General features: G+C 39.2%; 1 protein-coding gene across 1 annotated transcript in view; it reads right to left on the bottom strand.

The window, feature by feature from the left end:
* The window catches only part of LOC123510085 (GPI inositol-deacylase-like), a 28,385-nt gene extending 15,946 nt beyond the window's left edge, over positions 1-12,439 (bottom strand). Inside the window, 8 exon segments of the mRNA XM_045264882.1 lie at positions 1,253-1,539; positions 4,800-4,964; positions 5,734-5,877; positions 6,654-6,791; positions 7,071-7,294; positions 8,019-8,172; positions 9,252-9,391; positions 12,256-12,439. Of these exon segments, the coding sequence (XP_045120817.1) occupies positions 1,253-1,539; positions 4,800-4,964; positions 5,734-5,877; positions 6,654-6,791; positions 7,071-7,294; positions 8,019-8,172; positions 9,252-9,386 (1,247 nt within the window). The 5' untranslated portion in view covers positions 9,387-9,391; positions 12,256-12,439.
* Between the last annotated feature and the right edge of the window lie 644 nt (positions 12,440-13,083).

The following is a 13,083-nucleotide window of genomic DNA, read 5'->3' as shown; positions in this document are numbered from 1 at the left end:
GACACAGCACTATTGAAGCTTACAATATAACCTTAATTACTTCACTAATTGATGTATATTTCCTCTCAAGCTACTCTGAGACACTTTTCCTTGCTCTACTGGCTAAAAACAGTCACTTTATGTTAACTTTGCCACAATTTTCATCCAAGCTTATAATACGATCTTAACTATAGTGTGTCTACTCTAAAGTGTCTCCTGGGTCTCAGTGTGAATGGTGTCCAGGGAGTGCGTGGTTGTCAGATCTTGAGGCAAACCGTGAGCTGTCCTTGTCATAAGTGCATTGATCAACAGAAAACAAGTATTATTCACATCAAATCAATTATGTTATCAATAAACTACAATATCCAGGAGCCATTTTAGAGTACACAGACTATAGTAACTCACTATTTGATGCATATTTTCTTAATCGCTAGCTACTATTAGACATCTTTCCTTGCTCTACTAGCTAAAGAAACAGACAAATATTTCTCCTAGCTAAAAAAAAAAAGATTGTTACCTCTCACTAACACTGCCACAAAGCTTGGAATGGTGTTGTGGAAGCTTAACTCAGACGCATATTTTCTGAATTTCTAGCTACTATTAGACATCTTTCCTTGCTCTACTGGCTAAAGAAACAGACAAAAACTTCTCCTGGCTCAAAAAAAGATTGTCACCTCTCACTAACACTGCCACAAAGCTTGGAATGATGTGGTGGAAGCTTAACTCACTACTATTCAACACATTTTTTTTTTTTATTTATTTATACCATGTGGACTTTTCATGGCAATTTCTGGGCTAAAGGAGATACTATTTGTGGTACCTTCTATCTCAAAGCCCACCCGCTAGGAAACCATTGCCCCGAGTGAGGAAGCCCAACCTACACTCGGACCGTGGACAGGATTCGAACCCGTGTGCTTGGAGACCCCTCGGACCCCAAAGCACGCATGGTTCCACTGTACCACGGTGGCCTCCTTTTCTTAATCTGTAGCTACTGTGAGACACGTTTCCTTGTTCTACTGGATAAAAACAGTCAGGGGAGACAAACACACATAGAGACACAGAGATAGACACAGAGACAGAGACACAAACACAGAGACAGAGATACAGACAGAAACACAGAGAAAAAGAGAAATAGAGACAGAGAGAGAGAAACATAGACACAGAGAGAAAGAAAAAAGAGTAAGAAAAGGAGACAAAGACAGAGAGACAGATAGAGAAAGACAACACACACACACACACACACACACACACACACACACCACCACAGCCTCACCACATCTGCCTCCCCTTCTGAGCAGTGGCAGTGGAAGCAGCAGCAGCAGTAGTGGAAGCAGTACAAGCAGCCACCCAGTTCTTGCCATCCAGGTTATTGGCAATGATGGTGGCCAGGTGATGCTGAGGGTGGCCAGGGCGCAGCGGGATGGCCAGGTAGGTCCTCCGAGGTGTGGTTGTGGCAGTGTGGGTGAACTGTCTCTTTGCTGCCTCTATCCACACTCCCTCCTTGTCCAGTGGGATTGTGTGTGGGTACCGGGATGTCTTGTACCGCTTCCCTGTTATTTTCTGCAATGGAAGTGTTACGTTTAATTGGTTAATTTTGTGTTTTAACTATGATATTTGCCTTATTTTTTCTTTGTAATGAGAGGAATGTTATGTTTATTCCTGTTTAATTTGGTTTATTTTGTGTTTTAACTATATTTCCTTGAATTTTTGCAGTGAGGGTGTGTTGCACGTATTTGTGTTTCATTTGGTTTATTTTTGTGTTTTAATCAGCAAAAACTATAATGTTTGGCTTACTTTTTGTAGTGAGGGGTGTGTTACGTGTATTTCTGTGCTTCATTTGTGTTTATTTTGTGTTAATTAGCGAAAACTATAATATGTCTTATTTTTTGTAGTAAAAGGAGTGTTAGATGTATTTATGTGTTTTATTTAAGTTTATTTTGTGTTTTGATTAGCAGAAAACAATACTTTCTTGTGATTCTGTGGTGAGCAAAGTGGTAAGTTTATTTTAGTTTCAGCAAGCAAAGTGTAATAATTTTTTCTGATTCTTTGGTGAGGGAAGAGTTATGTTTGGTGTTTTAACTAGTAGAAGTTATAATAGTCCCTTTATTTTCTGTGGTGAGGAAAGTGTTCATTAATTTACGTTTTAATTAGCAGAAACTATAATATTTCCTTGTGATTCTGTAGTGAGAGGGGAAGTGTGATGTGTATTTGATGTTCTAACCAGCAAACTGTAATATTTCTCTTTTATTTACTATAGTAAGGGAAGTGTTTTAACTGGCAGAAACTATAATACTTCTCTGAGTCTGTGGTGACAGAAGTGTTAAATTTGGAGTTTTAACTAGTAGAATCTTGTAGTGAACACCACTACACTACTGATACTTCTACTATCCAGTCACCACGTGAGTCAGTCGGCATCGAGACTCCAGGACACACACTCTTGCCTATACGACCGCTAGTCCCGTCACCACTACCTATTGTATATCCCACACTCACCTACATGACCGCTCGTCCCGTCACCTCTACCTATTGTATATCTTTCATAAATAGCAGTGTACAAACATCTCTACTTTACTTCTCCATCCATGTCCTGGCTAGATAGTGAACACTGGAAGCTCTAATACTGACCTGTTATTTTCTGTAATGAAGGAGGTGCTAATTTCTATGTTTTAATTAGCAGAAACAATAATATTTCCTTGTGATTCTGTAATGAGAGGGAAAGAGCTGCATGTATTTCAGTTTAAGCTGGTAAACTACAACACTTCCCTTATTTTTCCTGGTAAAGGAAGTGTTACGATTATTTCTGTGTTTTAACTAGCAGAAACTATATCTCTCTGATCCTGTAGAGAGGCATGAATTAAGTTTGGTGTTTTAACTAGCACAAACTACAATACTACTTCTTTATTTTCTGTAGAAAGGAAAGTGTCAAGTCTATTTTGTGTTTTAATTAACAGATACAGTACTTATAATACTTCCCTCTGATTGTGTAGTGAGGGAAGAGTGAATTCTGGAGTTTTAACTATCAAAAACTACAAAACTTCCCTGTTATTTTCTGCAGTGAGTGTTAATTTATTGGTTTTAATACTGCCCTTATTTTCTCTGGTGAGGGGAGTGTTATGTTTATTTCTATGTTCTAACTACCAGAAACTATTATATCTACTCCACTCATTTTCTGTAGTGAGGGAAGCGTGTGACGTTAATTTTGCTTTATCTAGTAGAAATTTTAATATTTTGTTGCAATTCTGTGGTGAGGGAAGAGTTAAGTTTGGTGTTTTAACTAGCACAAACTATAGCACTTCCTTTATTTTCTGTGCAGAAACTATAAGAGTTAATTCTGCAGTTTTAATAGCAAAAACTATAAAATTTCCTTTTGAATTTCTATATTAAGAGAAATGTTACGTTTATTTCTCTTTTAATTAACCAAAACTATAGTATTCCCCTCCAATTCTGTAGTAAAGAGACGAGCTAAATTTGTTTTAACTAGCACAAACTATAATACTTCCCTTACTTTCTGTGGTGAGGGAAGTGTCAAGTTTATTTTGTATTTTAATAAGCAAAAATGTAAATATTTCCCTCTGATTCTGTGGTGAGGGATTTTTTTTTATACCATGTGGGCTTTTCACACGAATTTATGGGCTAAAGGGGATACTTTTTGGGGTACCTCCTATCTCAAAGACCACCCGCTAGGAAACCATTGCCCCGAGTGAGGAAGCCCAACCTACACTTGGAACCGTGGACAGGATTTGAGCCTGTACCCCTCGGACCCCAAAGCACGCATGGTTCCATTGTGCCACGGTGTGTTAAGTGTATATGTGTTTTATCTGGCAAACTATAATACTAACCTGTTATTTTTCTATATTGAGGGAAGTTTTAAGTGAATTTTGTGTTTTAACTAGCAAAAAACACAATACTCTGTGGTTAATTTCTGTAGTGAGGGAAGTTTTAAGTTAATTTGGTGTTTTGACTAGCACAATGATTTTAATGCTAAAATCTATAAAGCCTTAGAAGAAAGAGCTGAAGAAAGCACTAATCTATGTGATGTAGTAGAAAGCAGAGACAAAGATATAATTGATTTTCTGTGAGGTGAGGGAAGTCTTACATTTTCTATTTGGCATTTTAACTAGCAGAAACTGTGATGTTAATGCTGAAACCTATAGAGCATTGCAAGACAGGTGAAGAATGTAATAAGCTTCCTGTGATGTAGCAGGAAGTAGAGACAAAGACATAATTAATTTTCTGTTGGGTGAGTGAAGATTTACATTTTCTATTTGGTGTTTTAACTAGCAGAAACTGTGATTTTACTGAAGGAAATTTGTACAGTTTTACATGAGAGGTGAAGAAAGTACTATGCTATGTGATGTAGGAGGAAGTAGAGACAAAGTTATAATTAATTTTCTGTGAAGTGAGGGAAGTGTGACGTTTACTATTTGGCATTTAAGTAGTAGAATCTATAAGGAGCTTTAATGTTGAAGTCTGTAAAGCATCAGAAAAAGGTGATAAAAGTGCTAAGCTGTGGTGTAGCAGGGAGTATTGACACAGCTTTCAGTAGTGTTGTAATGAGCAGTATTTGAGCTGTGTGGAGAAGCAGAAGTAGTGACAAAGGTCTAAGTAGTGTTGCAGTGAAGATTATTTGACACAGCTTAAGTGGTGTTGCAAGGAGCAGTATTTGAGCTGTGTGGAGTGGCAGAGGGTATTAGCAAAGGTGTAAGTAGTGTTGCAGAGAGCAGTATTTGACACAGCTTTAAGTAGTGTTGAGCTGTGTGGAGTGGCAGAGTATTGGCAAAGCTCTAAGCAGTGTTAGTTGAGAGGCAGCACACACACACCCTGGCGAGGTGGTAGTCGAACACGTCAATGATGTGCGTCCTGTTGGTGGTGAGCTGCAGGGTGTTGGCGTCCACACAGTCAAAGAGGGCACGCATGGTGGCCATCACCAGCTGCCAGCACCACACCACAGCCTGATGGTCTGCCGTCAGCCAGCACGAAGGGATCTGTCCACACATGGTGACAATATTGGTGCTCAGGATGTGTTTGCTATTATTATTATTATTATTATTATTATTATTATTATTTGCACTTTTATTTTATTCAATTCATTCTATTCATCTATTTATTTATCTTATTTTATTTCATTTACCTATCTATTCATTTGTTATCATTATTATTTTCTATTCATTTATTTCATTAATTTTTTTGGTGTGTGTTTCAGAGGGGGATCCTGGCCAAGGGCAACAAAAATGACTAAACAAAAAGGCCCACTTAGATGCCAGTCTCCAAGTGATTCATTAGTGTGTTGGGTGAGCTTAGGTGTATGAAGCATGTTAAGGGTGTTGTGTGGGTAATTGGTGGGTTTTGAGTTAGTTTTAAGGTTTTTGTCCACACACTGCCATCAATAACTTAACTTAAAACACTTCTACCTCACCTGACCTTACAGTAAAACACATACAGTGACCTTACTAGCTTTATGATGCCCACAATGGCCAGCCACACCACACACACTGCTCAGATAATGAGGAAGAGTGAAAGAGCTTTATGAACACAAACCTCACTGTTGGATTGTGTCACCTGCCAACAGACATGAACCACACCTACCTCTCTCTCTCTCTGAAATCTGGAGTGTTATGATGTTTTATAGCATCATGATGTGTTCTATGGTGTTCTCTCTCTCTCTCTCTCTCTCTCTGCTGTTCTGACCACAACCTAAGCTAACATTTAAGAGAACAGTGCCGGTGCTGGCCAGCAGCAGCATCAGTGGCTCACATTGGCGGTGGTGGTAGCCAGGTCAGCGAGGGGGGTGTTGGTGTGGGAGGTGGGCACCTGGATGTCGTTCCTCCCGCCCCCCACCGTCAGCAGCACCACCTCCTTCAGCTCAAAGTTGCGCTCCATCATCCAGAAAGTGTTCACCTGAGGAAGAGAGGAATGCATTACTCAAGAGTTAGGCTTGGTTCACATGAGCCACTTTTTTGTGGTCAGTGGCTGCCAAGAAAAAAATGGTCAAAATAGAACACACACATCTCTATGAATGCATAGACACATGCCACTTTTTTTGTGGTGACCACAAAATAGTGGTGATTAGTGGCAGGCGGATCCATTTTCTCAACCTCACAACTGTGGCGGGCCACAGCGGCCAGCGATATAAACCATTATTTCTAATGGCAGCATACACGCGAGCCACTATTAGTTGCTGCCACATTGTGAACCGCGTCACAGAGTTGACTACTCCTTCCTGTGAGCTCAGAGGGTGGAAGACACGTTGAGTTGTTTGGCAGTGAAGCATTGATTGAACAGTGCCAGAAGACTTGCAGGACTTTGTGATGTCCAACTGAGGGAATACACTGATAGGAATACTAAAGAAAAACTGGACAGAGGCTGGAGAAATCTTTCACCTGGAGAAACAAATGAGAAAGGTAACACAATATACATGAATAAACCAATGACTATCATGTACCATTTCTAACCACAACCACAACCAAACACACACACACACAAAAAAAAAATAAATAAATAAAAAAATAAAATAAATAAACAAAATAAAATATAAATAAATAAATAAAAAATAGATAAAATAAAATAAATAAATAAATAAATAAATAAATAATAAATAAGTAAATAAATAAAAACTCACAAACAAACAAAAAATAAAAACAAATAAAATACATACACATACACACGACACTGACCTTATCATAAAAGGTCCGTATATGCGGGTCTAGGACCAGGACGGGGCGGGTGTGTGGTGTGGCCTGGGTGATGATGAGTGGAGCCATGGCCGCCGTCACCTGCTTCGTCGTGTACACCGCCCGCGCCACCATGCCACCCTGCCCAAATAAGGTTAGGTTAGGTTAAGTTAGCTTGGTATTGGGGTGTCTTTCTTAGTGTGTGTGTGTGTGTGTGTCTCTCTCTCTCTTTCGTCTGTCCCTTTTTCTCTCTCTCTCTCTCTCTCTCTCTCTTTAATACTGTCCTTGCAATTACACTACATAAACAAAAAAATAAAAAACAAAAATAAAAACCACATAACAAGATAAATTACACACACACACACACACACACACACACACAAGATAAACAAGACACATGACACACCCAGCAAGCCTCACCATAGAGTGTCCTACAAGAATGACACTTTCTGGCCGGCCCTTCTGTCCTGCGTACAATCCCAGGATGTGCTTCACCGACAGGGACACGAACTCCGTCTGTCGCTGCAGCACCGCCCCATACAGCGCCGCCAGCTCCTCATTCAGATCCACCGTGAAGAAATTGAAGTGGAAGGTGATGCCATCCTCCAGTGACTTCCGGTAAGCCACGGACGCCAAGGATCGCACTGGTGGAGGAGGAGGAGGAGGAGGAGGAGGAGGTGGTTAAGTTAGGTTAGGTGAGGTGAGGTGAGGTGAGGTGAGATTGAGGTTAGGTTGTGTTACAGGGGTCAGGTGGTGAAATACAGGGGGCAGATGGTGAGGTGTTGGTCAGCTGGTGAAGTGTGGGTCAGCTGGTGAAGTGTTGATTTATAATGACTTACGGTGATATTTTTTTCTTGTTATTTTGAGTGCTTTTTGTTTTTTGGTGAGTATTAAACCAGCTTTTTTTTTCTTTTTTGCTGTTAGTAAAATATTGGAATGAGTTGCAGTGACACTTCTTCCTTGTTATTTTATCTATTTTGTCTTACTACCATTTTGTTTTCTTGATTCATGGCCATTGGTGAGTATCAAAGTGGCTAGTTTCTTTTTTAAATGTAAGAGGTGAAATCTGGACATGGGCAACAAAACTGATCAAGCAAAAAGGTCCATTGAGATGCTTGAGTGAGTTTTTATATACACTAATTCTTTCTTTCCTTCCTTCCTTACCCTGCTTCCTGCCTTACTAACCTCCTTTCTTACCATGTTTGTGTGAACCTTCATATACACTTTCCTCCTTCCTTGCCTTCCTCCTCTCCTTCCTTACCTTGTTAATGTGAGTCTCAATACACACTCCCTTCTTTCCTTACTTACCTTGCCTTGTTTGTGTGAGCCTCCTTATACCCTTCCCTCTTTCCTAGTCTCCTTCCTTACCCTGCTTGTGTGAGCCTCCATTGCCTGGTACAAAGAGGACGGGCACACCAGCATACTTCTTGCCCTCCAGCTCCTTCACCAAGTCGCCCTCCCCGTACACATAGAGGCCGTACAGAGGGAACTGCTTGGCTACCTCTGTCGGCAGCTGGATGGGCTGTGAGGGAAGGCAGGGTGGGAATTATTGCTTCCTATGACACACACTTTCTTTCTACTTTCTTCTATTTTTTTATGTAAGGGAAAAACTGGTCAAATTAAAGAAAAATAGCCATTACGACATACATATTCTTTCTACTATATTCAACTTTTTTTTTTTATGTAAGGGGAAAACCAGCCAAATGAAAGAAAAATGGCCACTGAGGTGTTAGTCCACATGTAGATCTGAGAGTTAGCCAAAAGAATGGGATAAATGTGTTGAAATCTCCCTCTTCAATGAGTTCAGGTCACAGGAAGATGGAAACACAGAAGCAGGCAAGGAGTTCCAGAGTATGGCAGAGAAAGGGATGAATGATTGAGAGTACTGGTTAACCCTAGCATTAGAGAGTTAGCCAAAAGAAAGGAATACATGTGTTGAAATCTGCCTCTTCAATGAGTTCAGGTCGCAGGAAGGTGGAAGTGCAGAAGCAGGCAGGGAGTTCAAGTGTGCCAGAGAAAAGGATGAATGATTGAGAGTGGTGGTTAATTCTTGTGTTAGAGAGGTGGACAGAATATTGGTGAGAGGATGAAGAAAGCGTTGTGCAGTGAGGGTGGGGGGGGAGGGTAGGCATGCAATTTAGAGCATAAGAGCAGTTGGAATGAAAACAGTACAAGACAGCAAGATGACATTATAAAAGAAGACCTTGTATTTTGTATTCTGTATTTCTTAAAACACAATAGAGACTGAGTTATATATATATTTTAAATGCTAAAGGTTCAGAACTAAACAAAGACTGTAGTGAGTTTGTATATCTTTCTAAACACAAATGACAAAAGTAGAAGCAACTGTAATGATTTTCTATCTCTTTCTAAACACAGATGGTGACAGTTGAAGAATAAAAGACTGTAGTGAGTTTGTATTTCTTTCTAAACACAAATACTAAAGATCACGAACTGAGAAAAGACTGTTTTTTTAATGTAAGAGAGGAAAACTGGCCAAGGACAAGAGAAAGAGTAAAAAAGTCCACTTAGAACAATGAATCTGTATTTGATATTTCCAAGCAAGTAACACAAGTAACACAACACAACACGTCAACTCACAATGAAGTGCGGCTTCTGGAACATGTAGGTCATCTCACACCTGTTGGGCTCCATATTAAAGAGGTGTTCATACCCGCCCAGAGTGAGGAAGCTGGCCAGCACCCCGGCTATCACAAGCTTCACCTCAAATGCCATCACCACTGCAGGGAACACAATAGTCACACACAGCACACCACTCACACAATACAATAATCAACACTACTGGAAAAATAAATAAATAATAAAGGAAGAAATAAATAAAAAAAAATTAAACTCACTTCAATCACACAATACATTATTCAAAGTACCCCCTTTAGCCCATAAATTCCCGTGAAAAGGCCTCATGGTATAAAAAAAAAAAAAAAAAAAAAAAAACTTCAGTACTGGGACACATTTTACCTTGAGATTTGCATACCATTAGACCATTTTATTGACATTAGGAAGGGTCTATGGAGGGCAGAAGATTAATGGCCACAATCTTCACTATTTCAACCCTTCCAGTGCTGAGACACATTTTTACCTTGAGATTTGCATACCATTAGACCATTTTATTGACATTAGGTAGGGTATATGGAGAGCAGAAAGTTAATGGCCATAGTCTTCACTATTTTAATCCCCCACATGAATTTCAGAAGCTGTATAGACTCACCAAACAGTAACCAGAATGAATATGGATATGCATCATGATATGGAAGGGGTTAATCTCAATACCAGGACATGCTTTCATATTCATTCTGGTTACTATTTGGTGATTTCATACAGCTTCAGAAACATATGTAGGGATTAAAATAGTGATGACTCTGGCCATTAATCTTCTGACCTCCATAGACCCTTCCTAATGCAAATAAAATTGTCTAATCAAGGTAAAAATGCATCTCAGTACTGAAAGGATTAACAATGCAGGAAAATATGTAAATAAAAGATAATATATAAAGAAATAAATACATAAAAATACCTTTCAATATGACACATACAAATACTTCATGATTCGCGTCACACAACCAGGACTTGCTGGGATGTCGTAAAAAGTAATTGTGTATAAGCTGTATTTTATTTTTCAGTTATTTGGCATTTTTCCATAATCTATTTAATTATTTGACATTCTATCTTATTTTTTAGGATATATAAAAAAAAAAAAAAAACCCACTTACATCCCAGTCCCATTGCAGCTCTGAGACAGTTGGAAATGAAGTCAGTTATTTGTTATTCTATTTTATTTTATCGTTTCTTAGTTATTCGGGATCTTATTCAACTATTTTTGTTTATTTGGTATTTTATCTTATCTTTATTATTTCTATTTCCTTGCGGTCTCATTTCATTTGGTATATTATTATCATTCCAACTATTTGTTATTCTATCTTATCATATTTTAGATTTAACCAAACCTAACCTAACTAAATTCTTGGATAAAAATTGTCAATGTCCTTTCAACAGTACCCACTTTTTATGTACAGAGAGAGAGAGAGAGAGAGAGAGAGAGAGAGAGAGAGAGAGAGAGAGAGAGAGAGAGAGAGAGAGAGCAAATGTGTGTACATGATGTTAGATTAGCTTTGTAAATCCCACTAACTGTTCAATCTTACCACATATTAAGAAAACTGAAACACATACTTCAATTATTATCACAGTGATTAATTATAACAGACACAGGCACTGTCCTAATGTAGATGTCCCTCCAGCTCACCTCGTTTCCCGGTTTCCTCTTCACAGTTTTTTCACTCGGCAGATGGGACGTGTGAATGAAAATATAACCAAAACTAACCTAACCTAACCTTAACCTTTACCTTTTATTATTGGAATGCATTTTTACTTTGAGTTTTAGGTATACAATTTAACTGACATTAGGAAGGGTCAATGGAAGTTAAAAGATTAATGCCACAGTCTTCACTATTTTAATCCCCACATAAGTTTCTGAAGCTGTATCAAATCATCAAATAGTAAACAGAATGAATATGGAAATGTGTCATGGTACTGAAGAGATTAACCTAACCTAACCCAACCCTCAACTTTAACCTAACCTATTTGAGGCGACACACTGCTGATACGTCTTCCTCAGTCCCTTCTGATCAATAATGTGGTTCGGTTATGCTAGCTGGGTTGGGCTAAGTTAACGTTTGGTTTAGGTTAGTTTTGGTTATCATATTTTCATTCTCACATCCTGTCAGTTGAATGAAAGAACTGCAGAGGGGCACCCAGGAAACAAGGCGAGCTGGAGGGACGTCTATATTAGGACAGTGCCGAGACATATCCTTAATAAATAACTAAACAAAAAAATGCCATTCCACCCACAAACAAAACACTAAATTTAGAGACATGCACAAAATTCCCTTCTGTACCTAACTTTAACCCTTTAACCCCTTCAGTACCATGATGTGTTTCCATATTCACTCTGTTTACTGTTTTATGAGTCTATACAGCTTCAGAAACTCATGGGGGATTAAAATAGTGAAGACTGTGGCCATTAATCTTCTGCCCTCCATACACCCTTCCTGATGTCAATAAAATGGTCTAATGGTACACAAATCTCAAGGTAAAAATATGTCCGTGTATTGAAAGGGTTAATCTTTTTCTCCTTTACTTCCAACATCTGTATTTCTTTGGACAGTTTTACCATTAACCTCTTCAGTACCAGGACGCCTCTTCATGTTTATTCTGGTGACTATTTGATGATTCTATACAGCTTCAGAAACTCATGTGGGGGATTAAAATAGTGAAGACTGTGGCCATTAATCTTCTGCCCTCCATAGACCCTTCCTAATGTCAATGGTCTAATGGTACACAAATCTCAAGGTTAAAAATGTGTCCCAGTACTGAAGGGGTTAAATACAATGATAGTACACCACTAGCATAGTCTTGATGGCTGGTTAGTGACTTAGTACACAGGTAGATAATTAATTAACCCCAGATCACACACAGGTAAGGCAGGTAAGTCAATTAAGGTGAGAATATACCTAAAAAATTCGCACGTTTAATTAGCTTTTGATAGGTAACTTGTATCTCTCTCTCTCTCTCTCTTTCTCTCTCTCACCTGTTCAATCATCAGCGCACCTCCACTCCCTTCCTCTCCCTCTCTCCCACCTCTCACTCTACTCTTTTCATGTGCTTTTGTCTTCTATCACGCTGGGTCACGCTGTCCAGGTGTGTGGGAGAGTGGTGGGAGAGCGGGGAGAGTATGTGTTGTGTTTTGCCGGGAAAGATTAACCTCGCTCTCCCACTCCTCTCCCTCCTCTCCCCTCTCTCCCTCTAGTCTCCCCTCTCTCTCTCTCGCTATCTCTCTCTGATTTCCTTTCCTTTCTCCTTCCTTATCTCGCTCACTTTTTTTTTTCTCTCTTCTCTCTATATCAATGACACCTCTCTCTCTCTCTCTCTCTCTCTCTCTCTTGTATGGTGCGTTTTATATTATGATGTGCTCTCTCTCTCTCTCTCTCTCTCTCTCTCTCTCTCTCTCTCTCTCTGTGTGTGTGTGTGTGTGTGTGTGTGTGTTAAATAGTCATAAGGTGAACAGTTTATAGTCTTTGCGGTGTTAGTAATGGTGGTGGTAGGAATAATGAAGCTGGCACCGGCCCATGGCACTCTCCTGGCTGTGTTTGGCCCTGTCAGCGTGTCAGTCTTGGTGGGTGGGTAGGTGTTTCTCTCTCTCTCTCTCTCTCTCTGATTCATAGTTTTTTTTTCTCGCTCTTTCTTGTATTTCCTTTTTTATATGTTTACTTTCCTTATTTCCTTATGTATAGTCTCTCTCTCTCTCTCTCTCTCTCTCTCTCTCTCTCTCTCTACGTTATATGAGATCATGTTTTTTGTCTTACCTATTCATTTATCATTTTATTCTATTCATTTATCTATTTATCTATTATTTTTT

The sequence above is a fragment of the Portunus trituberculatus genome, chromosome 3 (genome assembly GCF_017591435.1).
Source record: "Portunus trituberculatus isolate SZX2019 chromosome 3, ASM1759143v1, whole genome shotgun sequence".
Taxonomy (NCBI): Eukaryota; Metazoa; Arthropoda; class Malacostraca; order Decapoda; family Portunidae; genus Portunus; species Portunus trituberculatus.
The sequence above is the reverse complement of the archived record's forward strand: the minus strand, read 5'-3'. Positions and strand labels throughout refer to the sequence as shown.